A 16,932-nucleotide genomic window follows, 5' to 3' on the forward strand; every position below is an offset into this window, starting at 1 on the left:
TTGGCATAAGTATTCTGACCCTTTACTCAGTACTTGTTGAAGCACCTTTGGCGGCAATTACAATCTCTAGCCTTTTTTTAGGTATGACGCAACAAGCTTTGCACACCTTCAATGGGGGATTTTCTGCCATTCTTCTTTGCAAATCCTTTTAAGCCCAGTCAGGTTGGATGGGGACCATCGGTGGACAGCCATGTTCAGGTCTCTCCAGAGATGTTCGATAGGGTTCAAGTCAGGGCTTTGTCTGGGCCACTCCAGAACATTCACAGACTTGATGCTGTGATGCTGTTGATGCTGCCACCACCATGTTTCACTGTTGAGATGATATTGGGCAGGCGATGAGCTGTGCCTGGTTTCCTCCCAAACAGTTCAGTTTTGGTTTCATCAGACCAGAGAATCTTGTTTCTCACAGTCTGAGTGTTCTTCAGATGCTTCTTTGCAAACTCCAAGCGGGCTTTCATGTGTTTTGCACTGCAGTGATGGTTGTCCTTCTGGAACTTTGTCCCATCTCCACACAGGATCTCTGGAGCTCAGTCAGAGTGGCCATCAGGTTCTTGGTCACCTCTCTCACTAAAGCCCTTCTCCCTCGATTGCTCAGTTTCGGACCACTGTGCTCTCAGCAGAAATTTTCTTGTCGCCTTCCCCAGATTTGTGCCCTGCAACAATCCTGTCTCTGAGCTCTGCAGGCAGTTCCTTTGACCTCATGGCTTGGTTTTTGCTCTGATATGCATTGTCACCTGTGAGGCCTTTATATAGAGAGGCGTGTGCCTTTCCAAATCATGTCCAATCAGTTTGATTTGCCACAGGTGGACTCCAATCAAGGTGTAGAAACATCTCAGCAATGATCAAGGGGAATGAGAGGCACCTGAGTGGAATTTCAGGTGTTGTTGCAAAGGGTCTGAATACTTATGCCAATGTGATATTTCAGTTTTTCCCTTTTTAATAAATTTGTAAAAAATTCTAAAATTCTATTTCCACTTTGTCATTATGGGCTAGTGTGTGTAGATTAATATGAAAATGTTTTTGAATGATGTAGCGTCAGGCTGCAACATAACAAAGTGACAGAAGTGAAGGGGGTCTGAGTATTTTCTGAATGCACTGTATATAGCACTACAGGTAAGAGGAGAAATATATATATATATATATATATATATATTTTGGGGTGAACTTAAAGCATAATGTTGTTCATCTACAGCCACCTTAAAAGGTTGGCATACACTTAATTTTCAGTCCTAAATAATAATACAAATCTAATAACAGCAAGATTACAGTATCAACATATAATCATGTTTCTAATTATTCAAAATGCTTAAAAAATCTAACGGACCAAACGCACATACACAGCTCAGTATTTAAAATGAATTTAATATCTCAAAGGTTGACTTAACTTTTCCTAGAGGCTTTACATGTACAGTATGTACAGATTGAACATTTACAGTAATGTACTAAAACATTTTATGGAGACATGGTGGTTTAATAAAAAAACAAAAGTAAATAAAAGTAAACGTAAACCCATCCACTGAACTGTACCAAGTGCTATTCAAAAGTTTCACAAAGACTTTATCTTTAAAAAAGTTTAGTTTCCAAAAAGAAATGCAAACCTATCAAATTATTAAACTGTCGAGTCTGACATTTATTAGACAAGTTCCAATAGCAAAATTTTTTATATAACTTTAAATATTATGATGAATAAATGTCTAACAACAACACTTACATGAAAATGCTACTGACTGATGCCACAGGTTGCAAAGTACTTTGTCGTTAGACGTTTAACTAAAAAAAATAATAAAAACAATTAAATGATTTTTAAAGAAAACAACCAGTGTTAATGAATGTCTACTGCAGTGGAATCTCTTGCTCGGAAAAGAACAAACAAAATCCATTTTTAATTTTATATTTGCACAGATCTTTCAAGATGTTTTTTGCAGCTTCTTCAAATGGCAGAGGCTAAACCACATGGCAAAAACCACATTTGAAAAACACTGTCTTACAACACTATCTTATAATTGCGTTTCTCGACCATGTGGTCAGAAGCCGACATCTGGAGATTGACAGATTTATTGGATTGGTTTACTGATATGGGTTTTATATCTTGAAAAAGACATATTCATCTCTGCCCTTGGAAACAGAGCACTACACTGCCCACTGCGCTGTAACCAAATGTCTGGGTTAATGAGAATTTTGCAATATACAGCATACATTTCTTTTAGCCTCTTGGCCTGTTAAACCTGAGTGACACATGTCACATCCATCAAATGGGAGAAAACTCATCTGAAAGATTGGTGCAAATTTAAAATCTTTACCTGGACTCTGTTGGTTCTTTTATTTCTTGCATGATTCAGCACTGAGTCATTTTTTTAATCATATGGAGTTCAGCTAATGTAAGGAGTAAACACATGGTTATATTGTTTCACAGTTACTAAATCTATTGACTGTGGTGTAAACATGTTTCTTTGCCGCATGCAGAGCTAAAACGCTTCCTTTCACAAAGCACCAATAATACTAAAGAGTGATGGAGACTGGCAGAGACGTTTCGTATGCAGCTATGTCTTAATATAACCCTAGAAGCTGTTAGTAGAATTAGCGGAACATTTTAGTGTTGGAAAAATATGCTTTGTACACTGTGTAGTGTATGTGTGAATACATTCATGTATTCATATTTACTGTATCAGTGCAAATGGTATCGTTATATGGAGAACAAAATGTACAGTACCTTTGTCCGATCAGACACAGGGAGCTGACGTTTATAATAAAATATAAAAAACACCCACACAAACACAAGCTACCATCCTACGGTTTGGCAACAAATCTTTAGACCTTTGCCTCTCGACAATAAAGAGCGTAAAAGTAATGCCGATTGATTATCAATTCCAATGGTATGATACTGTACAGGGGTGCAATCAATACTGCACATAAATGTATGAAACACTTTCTGATACAAAAATATTACTCTATAATGCGATAAACTTTGCATTGGAACAAAAAATATTCTATAAACACCAAAAGATAGATCATGGTACAATACATAAACAATCAATATAAAGAAATAAATAACTTATAAACTGGTGCAAACAACAACAGAAACATTTTTGCAATATTGCCTTCACAGGACAAGATTTCCATTTTTTACATTCTTGCTTAGCAGCACAGCTTCCCTTTACATCAGAGACAGAGGCGTCCTCGTGTCTGTTCAGGCGTCTGCTGGTGTTCATGAAACACAGCGACGTTCTCCACGAGCACGCAGTCGTCTGCTGCCTCCATGTGGACAGTAGTTTTACCATGTGTGAGTGTCACACAGTCTGTTCCTAACTGATCTTCTGCAGCAGTTTCTCCTCTATCAGTTCAAACTGCACACTCACGGACATTTCTGCGATGAACTGGTCGCATCCTTCCTTGGTCACCTGTTTGCAGTATCGCAGGTCGATGTGACATATGCTCCCGCAGCGCTTGAAATAGGTCAGCGACTGGTCTGTGACCCTGTTACAGACTGCACAGAGAAACGGGGTTAGGAGAAAAAAGAACAAATGATGCGTAACAGGTCACCTGTACTGACATAAGCTGTGACACACATGGATTAATAAAGCCTTTAGGATATTCTTGGACATGGAATCCAAAGGCCTCATTTTTGTGAGCAGTGTTTCAGGATAAATGTGGAGACAGAGAGCCAGAATGCATTTTGGCTTTTAGCTGTTTCCATAGTAGCCCTTTGATGCACTGCTTTTTACATTTAATGGTATTCAGAGAGACAACAAGAATAAGATCTGATTATTTTTAGCATTTATGCACTTTGCAAAAAAAAAAAAAAAAAAAGGCATTCAATTCTTTAAAAAATTGATTTTACAATCTGTATATAATTTCATGCCTCTGAACAAGAAGTAGCACCACAGATAACCTCTTTAAAATGGTTTCAACATAAAGTGAACATTAAAGGAATACTTCACCCTCCTACATGACCACTTGTATATCAGTTACTCACCTCGTGTTACATTGCCTCTGGTAATTGAAGGACCCAAAAACTGGAAAAAGTCTTGATGAATTGAAGTCATTGGGGTCCACATTTAAAAACAGCAAAACTACACTCTCACACAACTCTGGTCTATGGCTGCCTCTATTGGTAGTTTGTTTGTGTTACACAGTAACCCAAACTAACTACCTGATCGAGATAGTGGTAGCCCAGCAGATGCCGTGTTTAGCAACGTAAAATTACAGTTTTTGTCAATGGAGAGTGCAAAGATTTAAGTTTCGCTCTCTGTTCAGTTCCCTGTTGAAAAGGACTGTCTGTTGGAAAGCACTGAGCATACGACTGGATAAATAAGACTTGGATTATACTGCACAAGTTGTGTTTGAGTTTGTCAACAGATGTTTTTTGATAAAGTTTTGCTGTTCATCAGTTCATCGAGAAGTTTTACTGTTCTTGGATTCCTCATTCAACAGAGGCACGCAATAAAAATATGAATTCAACGTTAACACGAGGTGAGTAACAGATGTACAAATGATCATTTGGGAGGTTTGGTGTTCCTTTAAAACCCTCATGAAAGACAGATTTATTACGGGCTAGATGTTTTACACTCCATCAGTTTTACTGAGCACACCAAATAAGCTGGGACACTTTCCCACATCAAAACATAGGCGTTTAGATTTATTTAATTAAGTACCTTCCATACAAACTTTGGTTTCAGGAGTTTTAAATAATTTTCTGCTGGCAAATTCTTTACCATTTGACATTGACGCAACTTTAAAAAACAGTGACAAATGTTCTCTGTGCTGCATTTACATCAGTCACAGCTTCAGGTCTCTCAAAGTTGATTTTTAACCAGCCTGAAAAAACAATCATTGTCTGGAAGGTGGGAAATCACTGTAAAAACTAAGCATGTAATTTGGAGAACACTCTGCAGTATGTTATTTGTTGTTAGTGTGGTTTAACATTAAAAAACACTGGTGTAATCCTTTAACTAAAGACAAATATTTTATTTACATCAACAGAAGTGATGCATAAATTCACTGGAAGTATAATCTACTGTGGACAGACATGAGAGTTCAATACATCTACTAGGTTCTGAATTTAGCCTCTAGAGGGAGCAAGTCAAATGCAGGCACACTTACTGCCAACAAAGACAGGCTCCTACCTGACAGGTTGATGTCAGTGAGCGAGTCTCTGGTGGTCGTCCCCGCAGCAGTCAGGATGTTGACAGACTGGTCAGTGACGTGGTTGCAGTAGCTGAGGTCCAGCTTGGACAGCGAGGGCATGTATCGTATGATGAGGCGCAGAGACGTGTCCGTGATGTCCAAGCCTGCCAGACGCAGGTCCTCCACGTTACGCAGTTTACTCCTGTTGTCCAGCTGACCTACAAAGTTTTGGGGGGTTTTTTAAGGAGAGAAGGAGATAAATAGTTAATTTTTTTGACCAATGAATTAAGTATTATGTGTGTATCCAAAGTCTGCTAAGGCCTATTCCATCTGTGCCATAGTCCTCCTTTTGTTGTTCAAGAACTATTGAAAACACTTAAATGACCGTTGCACTGGTTGACATGTTCCTTCATAACAATAAACATGGGCACTGTAGTTTGAGTTAATCTCAGATGCATCATCCTGCTACAATCAAAAGAGGACCAACTGTGTATTAATCCGCGGCTGAAAATAGTCCCAAACAAAAGCATGATATACTCCTGTTTGAGTAACTTTTGCTAAAATCTACAGTGCCCAGCTGCTTAATCAAATTATTTATCCTTTTTCAAAAATGAGACTATAAGTAACATGGAGTGGTAATTTTGTCAACGAAAACTTTTATAGTAAGTATTAATTGATAAAGTAGAAGCAATATAAATAACATCAGGCAATCATTTTTATGATATAAATAAAAGATGAACGGTAATTCAGTAACACATTCTCAGCCTCGATGACTAAACACATAGTTCAAGGTATGCTTACTTTTCACTGGAATTTTTAAAGCCTTGAGAAATACCCTTTACAAAATCTTAAACAAAAATAAAGTATCATAAAACCAGCCACTATAGCCTCAAACTGTTAAGACAATGTGCGTGAAAAGCAGGTTGGTACCTGGCCTGTTATCTGTAGGAGGCGACAGCAGGTCCCTCATCTGGGCGTCTTTAAGTCCCTCCACCCACTGAACGTCCAGAGTTCGCAGAAGAGGACAGCTGGAGGTGCAAAGAGCAGAAACTGCCACCCAGGAGCATCCTGACAACAGCAGCACACGCAGACCTGCAGGGACACCGAGGACAAACAAACACTTTTTACATTCAGCTACAACACACTGATCCTCTGAGAGTATTATAAAATCTGTTCTATGTAGCCACAAGCAGCATCACAGCATGTGAAATCTACTTCAAAATCATATTCAGTCTGTTGAAGAAATGTGCCCTATCTTTCAGTTTTCCAGTCTCCAGAGTTTTCGTAAATCTGAGGTCACAAAATACACCAACAGTCTTATCTAATTAGCTGAGTGATCCTGCAAAGACATTTAGAAGAAACAAAGATAAGCATCTGAAGTATAACCATCTAAATTCATGAGCCTCTGGGGATACAATTATCCATATGGAGGTGCCATATGGGGATTGTAACTGAACGGCACATGCTACACAAACACATTTAAAATCGACATCTTCAACAGGAGTTTTACTGCCGTTAGTACATAAAGTTTTGTAGTCCTCATCGAGGCAAATGTTGACTTAAAAGATATTTACTCAAAGTTCAGATAACTTGAATGTTCCTTTGTTTGACAAAATATGGCTAACATTTGAACATCTGAAAATAATCCAGTGAGGGTGGGAATCACCAGAGGCCCCACAATACGATATTATTAAGATACTTATGTCATGATACAGTATTACTGCAATATTAAAAATGTTGCGATATGCTGAGTATTGCAATAAAATATATTGCAATTTACTTTACGGTTTTTAACTGAAAATTTAATCCCAAAAGGAAAACTTTATCAACATCTGTTTTATCTAATAAGATAAAAAGTTTTCAGTCTGTCCATCTCAACTCGATGTTTTTTATTGCAGCAAAATGTATCTAGTGAACTGAAACTCTAATAGATCTCATTATTCTAGTAGGCCACCAAAAATTTAATTTGTACTTGTAATATTTATAATTCATATAATAAAGAATTCAATACATGGCATCCATGCATTGATACAATATTGGCACACAAAAATATTATGATACTATGCTGTGTCGATTTCTTTCAGCCACCCTTAATAACAATCTAGTATGACACTGGAATTTCCTTCAAACAAACCCTCGATTGATTCCACTTATTTTTTTCATTAAAGTTTGTACTTTTAACCAAAATTATATAATTATGTAGCGAGATTGAAGGGTAAGTTCTGTATTTTTCCACCTGGACCTTGTTTTCCCATGTTTTTGTGTAATTGACTGATGGGAACAACAATTTTTGAAATTGGTCCAACCATTTGGGGAATTTGTGTACTGTCAATTTTTGCCAATAAAACTGCTTGTTTTTCCACAGCTATGCTTAGATTATTATTTTAAGTGTCTGACAACATTATGGAAAAGAGTAAATTCCTTCTTGTTAAAGTAGAAACAGCCCCGAAATTGCTGTCGTCAAACCTGCAAGACTCTATTTAAATGAACAGTAATTTTATCATTGCAAATCACATTTTATTAAAAGTCAAAAGAAACAAAATAAAACTTACAAAAGCCATTTTGGTGTGTCAACACACTGTTCCAACAAGCACCAACTTTTGTTTAATTGAAATAATCTCTAAACTCACCCAGTTAGATGTGAAAATAGGCTGGCTCTTTACATGTTAAAATTAATGTTTATTTAAATGGAGTCTGGTGGGTTGGGGACAACACGGCTGTGTCTGGTTAAACACAATGGATGTTACTTTTTAACCATGGGGGGACCTTTCATAAGTTGTCAGACACTTAGAATAATAAATTGAGTCTGTTAGAAGCAAAATTAAGAACTGGAAGTGGAAGTAAATTGACCGTGCACAAATGCCCCAAGTGGTTACACTGAAGCCTGTTTCGCTGCTGTTGGCTGCTGCACTCTGACTCAATACTGGTCCAATTCCCAAACTTGTTTTTCCAATTAGTCACTTAGGCACAAAAACATGAGGGTCCAGGTTGAAAAATACATAACTTACCCTTTAACACTATGGCAAAAGGCCATCAGACCCATCTATAATGTATCACTGGTTGTCACCCATCTGCTTTGTGTGATATTTAACACACACTAAGAGCACTCTCATATCCCTTCACAAATGGACCTTATCTCATGTATTGTTTTTTCATAAAACACAAACACAGTGCAGTGTCTTGCATGTTGAATGTATTTACCTGGCAGTCTGTTGATGAGCCAGCTGAGTTGTTTCTTGGAGATGTTGGTCCAGCTGAGGTCCAACGCTACCGGCTGTCTCCGGATGATGCCGCTCAGCATGAGAGGTGTGATGGACTTACAACGGTTCAGATTGATGTGCTTCCAAAGCCTCTTGTCGCAGCACCTGGTGAGACGCACAGCAGATATTTTACAGACGGCCGCCGTATAATGAAGTGTGGACGACGTGCTTTCAGCTGCACAGTACACCTCGTACTCACCATCTGTTCCAGGTCCTGCAGACACGCATGCATACACAAAGATCTCTGTGAGTCAAGTGACTGAACACTGTCATCCACATCTCTCTGCGCATCACGTGGGCTTCACCGTCGTTCAGCGGGAGTCTGTCCGGCGGGGGGCTGATGGGAGGGGGCCGGATCACGTGGCGCTCCATTTGGATGCATTTTGGCGGTGACCGGCAGGGGAGTGGCCGTGGACATATTGATGTGATCTGTGTGCTTCTGTTCCAGCTGAGTGGTGAGTAACCACGTGGCGTCTCGTTCACCTCCCGCCCCCTGTGTCGCAGCCAGTCGCCCAGGTCGCTGCTGCCATTATTAAGAGGCCATCTCGGCTTTTGGTCGTCTACTTCGTTCTCAGGCTCAGTTTTTACAGGCCTGTGGTTTTGATTGGCCAGGCTGTCCTCCGTTTTTAGCGGGCGTCTGTTCTGATTGGCCAAACCTTCCTCCATTTTTAGAACCCTGCGGCTCTGATTAGTGGTTGTGTCCTCTGTTTTTAGTGGTTTACGGTTGTGATTAGTCACAGAGTCCTCGCTCTTCAGCGGTCTTCGATTGTGATTGGCTTGACCGTCCTCCGTCTTCTCTGAGCCGTGGTTTTGGTTTGACAGACAGTCTTCTGTCTTGGGAATCTCCTGGTTGAACTCTTTGCTCAGCTCTTTGTTGGGGAGGCGTCGACGCTGATGGCGAGCCTTTAGATGAGTAGCGCTCCTCTCCTGAGCCTCTCCTGATTCGCTGCTGGGTCCAGCTCTAGGTGAGTTGGAGGACTGTTCACTTTCTCTGACTGCGGATGTTCTCAGCAGTGGACTCAACAGGACCTTGGCTTTGTCCTCTGCACTGCTGTCTCGCTCTTTTTTCACTGTCTCCTCTTCCTCTCCCTCCTCATCCTCTTCTTGGTCCTCGTCATCATACTCACTTTTCCCCTTTAGATGAATCCTTTCCAAGGAAAACCCATCATCTTCATGTTCCTCGTGGTCATCCTCCTCATCCCCGTGATCATTCTCTGCCTTGAGTTGCCTCAGCAGCTTGGGAGTCAAAGGATCATCTGGTTTTGAAAGCTTCTTCTAAGAGAGAATAGGAGACAGACAAATAATAAAAGCATCTGTCAGTTTATCAGGATGAATTTGAGGACATTATATTAGGTTTTCATTTGTTTGAGTTAACTTCATATCCTGTTTTCGAGACAAGTAAGGGAGCTCCAAACTGATTAATGTAATCCAATTCTTCCGTGACCCCATCGGGAGCAAATGCACACAGTGTCTCGACTCAAAGGTTGAAACCCTTCTACAGAGCACTTAACTGCTGATTTGTAACTGCTCCTCTCTATGTATTCTTGTTTGAGCTGCACGACATGCAAAAAAAAATTTATGTAGCGATTATTTTTGACATACTTTGCGATTAAATATGAGTCACAGTTTTAGTGGGAAAGGTCATTTTTGCATTTAATTTTCACTGGAAACATATAAAAATGGTGATGATGTGACTTTTGCTGAGGTGTTTACCAAACAAACATGCTCCCTGACAATTAATAAATCAAGCCTGGTAAAAAAAAAAAAAAAAATTGGAGCTGATCTAGTTGCCATGGAATTGAAGACACTTAAATGTCACTTTAAGTAAAGTTTAAAGTCATAGGGGGATTGTGATATGATTAAAAGTTTTACAAGAGCTGAATGAACCTTGTGGAGAGATTATTTTGTCAACTAATGTTTCCAAGGTCAAGACTGAACTTTGGAAGTTCTTAAAGAGCTGAGAAACAAGGACATTTGAGCATTGATGATGATGATGTTACCCGAGTATGGTTGGTCGATAGGCTCTTGTCCAATATAATTCTCATTGGTTGGACAATTGCTGGTGTTACTTTCATAATAAAGCTGCGTGTCCACCAAAGCGTTTTTTCCCAGCTAGAAGTGCTTTGGAGCCAACTCAGCCGCTTTGGTTGCATCTGGTTGCTATGATACCGAATATCCGCAGAAGTAAAAATGTTGGCACAAGGTGGAGTACGTAGTCTTGCCCCGTTCTGGATAAAGGAAAGAGACAGTGACCAACACAGCGTTTTACCCAAAGCAATGGGACTGGCCTAAAGTTGAACTAAAATGTCAAATGTGCAGCGCTCAGCACATAATACGCTCGGCACATCGTCACGCTGCTGGCATGGCGGGGCATCGTGTAAACACGCGGCACTCTCATTGAAATTTTTTTTTAAATATGCTAGCCTCAAGACAAAATAGTATGGTGGACCCACAATGCTACAGGTACAGTGGCCAATTTAGTTAATCTGAAGAAAACGTGCAGATTATTTCTCCCCATTGACAAATCCATTGGTTGAAGAGTAGGTGGAATTTCAGACGACCAAGATTCACTTTGGGTGACTGAAGCCCTGTCATCATTAATGCCATCTATGGCTCCACTTTATTCAGTATAACTGATAACATTTCAATCAGAAAAGGGTCCTACCTTCTTTTTCACAATGATAGGTTCGTCATTGGTGTCAAAAAGTTTCCTCTTTTTCCTCAGAGGGTTGTCCTCAAGCCTCGGTCGGGGCGTACCATCCAAAGTCAGCAAAGGGGGACGTTTCTTTGGAGGCTCTTCCTCTTTCCTCTTCGGCATTTCCTCCCGCTCGGCCTTTCTTTTCACAGCAGTGGTGGTAGTCAAAGCAGTAACAGTTGCTGTAGCCACCAGTGGTGGGTCGGGCTCCTCTTTTGAATCCCGGTTTAACCGGGGTTCTTTCAACAGAGAGCCAGGAAGGTTTGACGCGTACTTGAATCCTGGCCCCCTTTTTTGCTTTGAGGCCAAAAGGTTAGAAAAACAGAGAGCACAACTTTATTTCTCTGGTTCCGAGTTTCTGAGACAGAGTCAACTGTTTGATCACGTCATGATTCAGACACATACAGATACTTACTTTCCCTGTTTTCCCAGCATGGTTGCACTTTGGGCACTCCCAGCAGTTTGGCAACTCGTCATTGACGACTCCGTTTGAATCTTTTACCTGAACAACAGAGGGCCAGATTTACTGAGGCGCCTGTGCCTGTCTTTTAGGCACAGATGTGATGCATTCTGACCCAAACACACTGTATTCATACATTATCATAAGAAACAAAAGTGAAACAGTGCAGCTATCATTAATGAAAACAAAATCTGATTACTGCAACACAACAGAGCAGTGAGGGGATGGTGTGGTTTGTGTAACATCACAACTGTAACTTAACCATCAGCAATATTCAATACCTTAAGACAGTTGGGATGAACAATCTCATTGCAGATGGAGCACTCCATGAGCATAAGGTTAAACTTCTCCTCCTCGTCCTCCACTGTGTCCTCTTTCCCTGCCTCACCACAGACGAGACACACTGCTGTGTGGGGCAGGACGGGCTGGAGACAAAAACACAGGCTTACAGATAAGGCTGCTGTATCCTATCAATGTCCTCTTTTAGACCGAATCTTCTCGGTCAGAATTGTGACTGACAAACTAGACAACACCCAATTCCTCCCAGTTCTGTCATTGACAATGTTTCCATTCATTTAAGCTTCAATCACAATGCTGCACTCAAGTGAGTAAGCTATCCACAATGTCTTGTGTGCATGCTACCTATGAATTTAACAATACTTTGAGCTGTATTTTAGTTCTGCTCCAGTTCCTGTTCACACTGACTTTTTACAAAAGAACCTAAAGAAGTAAATGTGACATTATAAGTTATAAGTTTATGCAGCACTTGAATGCTTCTGATGTGTATATTTATGTATTTTGGTGTCACACAGAGCTCACAAAGACTGCAAATCTCCACATGTTATGAATAACCACTAACAGGTAGAGACAGGGCGAGAAGGAGGCGTCTCATACAGTAATGATTCGGGGTTTATTGCTTTGGGATCACTGTCACAGACTTTTTAATGCACTTAACAATCTGACAAAGGCACAGTCGTTTTAACAGCTTTTGACCTATTAATTAGGGAAAATACCCACACTCACAAGCATACTTGTCAACATGGTTACCGAAAGATTTGCATAAATAGGTTATGTATACACGGCCACACAGAGATCAATTTAAGATCCTACTGATTAGATTTCACAAGCAGATAAGATTAATTAGTAGTTCAGCTACTGAAATCATGCTACATCAGATATTTGGTATCACAAGATCATGGCGTTGGTTTATTTGCTTTCACACCACAGCTACAGCACCAGAGTCCACTTGGAAGCAGGCCGAGACCCACCTTTTCAGGCCAGGGTTCCATTAGCTTCTTTCACACCAGCCCAAAAGAAACGGACTATGCAACGAAATGCTCCAGGGTTCAATTAAAAGAGACCAAACAGCTCTGGTGTGAAAGCACCCTAAGATATATATTGTTGTTACTGTTTTCTTTAATTGCTTTAATTACTGATGCTCTTTAAAACATCACCCAAAGCCTTGCATTTCATAGCCTGTCACTATAATTTATATCATACATTTTGTTCGATTTGCACTTGATTATATTCACTGAATTCAATATGTCACAAACATAACATATTTTTGTTGGTCTTTTTTATTTTTAGTTAGCCCTGTGATCGTCTGGCAACCTGTCCAGGGTGTAACCGCCTCTCACCCAGTGCCAGCTGGGATAGGCTCCAGGCCCCCCGCGGCCCCTAACAGGATAAGCAGTTACAGGAAATGAATGAATGAATCAATATTTATTTTTATTAATCATATTTCTATCATTTTAATAGTTGCTACTGATATTGTTGTTGTTGCTGTCCTTTATGTCTGCCCACTAGAGCCTGGTTCTGTTCGAGGTTCCTTCTTCTTAATAGGAAGTTTTTCCTCACCTTTGTCGGCAAGTGCTTGCTCATGTGTCTCTGATAATTAAAGAGTATGATGCAAGATCTGTTCTATATGAAAAGTGCCCTGAGGTAACTTTTGTTATGAATTTACGCTATATAAATAAAACTGACTTCACAACTTCCAACTTGTTTGCTGATTTAGCAAACGAGCTTGGTGCATTACCACCAACAAACACATCCAACCATGATGAACTGAGTCGCATACTTCGCTCTGAGTACTGCTCTGAAGCAGTATTAGAGTAAGTGAACATCAAGAGTGGGTTAAGCATATTGGCATATCTTAAAAGTGGGACACAGTTGCTGAAGAGCTTAAGACCGCAAGTGTGGGATACTGGGCAAGACGCCAAGTCTTTCTCACTCTCTTGTTTATCATTCAAAGTGAATCTTAGTGATTATATACAGTGTGTTACAGAAACAATCAAACCCAGTCCATCTACGTGTCTCTGTCCATGGTGCTGAAACATTCAAACAGTCTCTCTCCGTGACCCTCTGTGATAATTGCTACAGTGGCTATTACTTCTGCTGCTGCTTATATATTAATATTACTTATGTCACCACCATAATAACAGTCTGAAACACCCCAGTAATCACCCTTTACTGTTATGGCAACCATGTTGAACATCATAGCACCAGTCTCACAACCTCATGGACACACCGAAGTACTCAAAATTAGAGAGAAGCAAAGGAAAGGCATAGTTTGAGATGTTAAGAAATACGTTTAAAAGAATGATACCACTCTGGTGTGTACGCTAAATATGAAGCTAGAGCCAGGCAGCAAGCTTAGCGTAAACACTGGAAGCAGGGGGGAAACAACCATCCTGGCTTTGTCTAAGAAAGGTGAAACAAAAATAACCTCCAAGCTCCTCTTAAAGCTCACTGCCTAATGTGTCATCTCTCGTTTGTTTAATCCGTACAAAAAACAAAATGTATAAACGCCAAGCTGTGGTTTTACGTGCTGGATCCATTTCTTGGCCAGGTGCAGTGACTTCCTAGAGTATTTGCTAGTTGCCTGGCAACCTCAAGGTGACGATGAGTCTTGGGGAAATGATGGTGAAATCATTTTGAGCTTTGTTTAGATTAACACAAACCAGATTTGACATGTTAATCAGTGAGCTTTAAAAAGGTGCTGATAGGCAGATTCTTTATGCTAAGCTAAGCTAATCACCTGCTGGCTGCGGCTTCATATTTATCACACAGACGTGAAAATAGTTTTGATCTTCTCTTCTAGCCCTCTACAAAAAAGCAGATAAGCGCATTTCACAAAAATGACAAACTATTCCTTTAACATCATGTGCATATCACAACACCGAGAGCATTATGAACGTTGAACTTACTGCAATGCACTGCCTCATGATGCAGGACTGTTTCATCCGGCCCGGCCCACCAAACTTCTTCATGTCTTTACAAAAGTGGCACTCTCCGCACTCCGTTCGCAGGCATGCCTCGCACTTCCGACAGCGCGTCCTTCTCCTCCTGGCACCAGATGTTCCCCGACTGGCTGACAGCTTGACTGCTGATGCAGGAGAAGCTGCCATCTTAGGTTTCGGCCGGTTGGGAGGCCGGGGCTGAAAGGATAAAGAGGATACAGTGTCAAGGACCTAAAATGATGAAAAGGTCAGATGAATTAGTTTGATGATGAAGGAGAAATGTATTATTATCTTTTCTTTTTTTTAATATTTAGCAGCATTATGCTGTTACATACAATGTATGCTCCTTATATAGAGTAAAGTAGTCGCATGTGGCAAATAAAAATGAATTTGTACTGTATGTACTGTGTCAAAGAAGGCAAGCCTGCATCATTATCTTTCACAAATGAGACTTGTCAGCCTGCAGATGCATTAGCGTCATTATCTCACTAGATACTAAATCGTTTGAGTGATTTTTTATTTTTATTTTTTTTTACAAAAATGTCAGATTTAAAGGGACCCAAAAATGTAAAATACATACATTTGTGTTGCAGATATCAGCCATAGACATGTCTGCCTTCTCTTGAATATAATGGAATTAGATGGCACTGGGCTTGTGGAGCTTAAAATACCAAAGAAATACATTTGAAAACTCAACAGCAATGTCTATTTACAGATATCATGACCTGGTTACTCAAGATAATCCACAGACCTTGCTGTGAGCGGTTTCATGAAGGAACTATTTTCTTTCTACTGAACTACACCTGCCAACTGTATTACTGCACTTAAGTGTGCTTCTACTGTTAGCTCACCTAGCACCACTGAGCTAGTTAATGTTACAGCTCAGCTGAGGAGGACGCCATTAATGTTTACATCTCACACTGTCACGAGCAGGAGCCTCTTATCCATGAGAAGGTGCACACTTTCTTCTGTGCAGCGCTACGGTTGGCGAGTGTAATCTGGTAGAAAGGAAAAAGTTCCTACATGAAACTGCTCACAACAAGGTCTGTGGATTATCTTGAGAGACGAGGTCATGAATTCTGTAAAGAGACATTGCTGTTGAGTTTTTCAAATGTATTTTTTGGCGCTTTGAGCACCACAAGCAGAGTGCTTATACTTACACTGGAGAGAAGGCAGACATCTCTACGGCCGATATCTCCAACACTCTGCAACTCTCACCTAAAAAATCTACACTGATAAATAGCGCTACAGTCAAGATGAAACACATGTATTTTTAATTTATGGGTGAACTGTCCCTTTAAAGTTAGAGAGGTTTGAGAGGCTGGCTTGTGAGTGGAAGGTTGGTTTGATCCCCAGATATACATCATTTATTCATATTTTATGTTCCAGGATTTTACAGGTGAAAACCTGAGACTTTACGTTATAGCCTCAACTCAGGCCACTGATCCACTGGACGCCCCTCAGGATACTTTTTGACGTACATATTTTTGATTATGAACTGTCCCTTTAAATAAAAGGAAGGCTCTGAAGAGCTCCTCAGTCTAATATTCTGAATTACACTGCACTTCATTTAATAACGGTTCTATGGCTCAATAATAAGCACTTACAATCATGTTATGTAATAAGAAAATATTCAAAATATTCTGTTAAATTCAACAGGGGTCAGTGTTATGGCAGATGTAGACGGCTCTACCTAAACCTTGCTTTGCTCTTTGTAACTCTGGGTAAAAAGATCCAAACAGGCACGTGAAAAAAGAAACAGCACCTGCATCTATACATGTATACATACACAATACATATCCACAAGCACAAATCTGCTCATGCTGTGAATAAACACACCATTTTCATGGCTGTTAAAGCACAGCATCCAGGAGAAAACAAACACATCAAGAATGTCCCTGGAGGCATCTTCCAAATTTAGCACTTCACTTGCTTGCATGTTTCTACTTCAAAGAGAAACTGCACTTATGGCTATGTTTCACACATGGATCACTAGGAGCTATTATTCTGTGTTAGGGGGCGCACAGACTGATTTATAACACTACACATTAAATGTGCTCTATTTAATAGAACTGGGTAATGGAGATGAGATGCCTTTGATCTCCATCATTATTGTTCCAGCGTTATATATTCTGCTCCTTCCCGGGCTCGGAG

General features: G+C 40.1%; 1 protein-coding gene across 5 annotated transcripts in view; it reads right to left on the bottom strand.

The window, feature by feature from the left end:
• Positions 1-1,342: 1,342 nt before the first annotated feature.
• The window catches only part of LOC126395493 (lysine-specific demethylase 2B), a 32,005-nt gene continuing 16,415 nt past the window's right edge, over positions 1,343-16,932 (bottom strand). For 2 of the 5 annotated variants that reach the window (XM_050053012.1, XM_050053009.1), the window contains exons 13-21: positions 14,746-14,976; positions 11,821-11,964; positions 11,495-11,581; positions 11,050-11,376; positions 8,584-9,659; positions 8,326-8,489; positions 6,055-6,216; positions 5,124-5,342; positions 1,343-3,484 (exon numbers count right to left, since the gene is read on the bottom strand). In XM_050053012.1, the coding sequence (XP_049908969.1) occupies positions 3,303-3,484; positions 5,124-5,342; positions 6,055-6,216; positions 8,326-8,489; positions 8,584-9,659; positions 11,050-11,376; positions 11,495-11,581; positions 11,821-11,964; positions 14,746-14,976 (2,592 nt within the window). In that variant the 3' untranslated portion in view covers positions 1,343-3,302. Of the gene's footprint in view, positions 3,485-5,100; positions 5,343-6,054; positions 6,217-8,325; positions 8,490-8,583; positions 9,660-11,049; positions 11,385-11,493; positions 11,582-11,820; positions 11,965-14,745; positions 14,977-16,932 lie in introns of all 5 variants that reach the window. The other 3 variants (XM_050053008.1, XM_050053011.1, XM_050053010.1) reach the window with 2 other exon arrangements.

The sequence above is a fragment of the Epinephelus moara genome, chromosome 9, assembly GCF_006386435.1.
Source record: "Epinephelus moara isolate mb chromosome 9, YSFRI_EMoa_1.0, whole genome shotgun sequence".
Classification (NCBI taxonomy): domain Eukaryota; kingdom Metazoa; phylum Chordata; class Actinopteri; order Perciformes; family Serranidae; genus Epinephelus; species Epinephelus moara.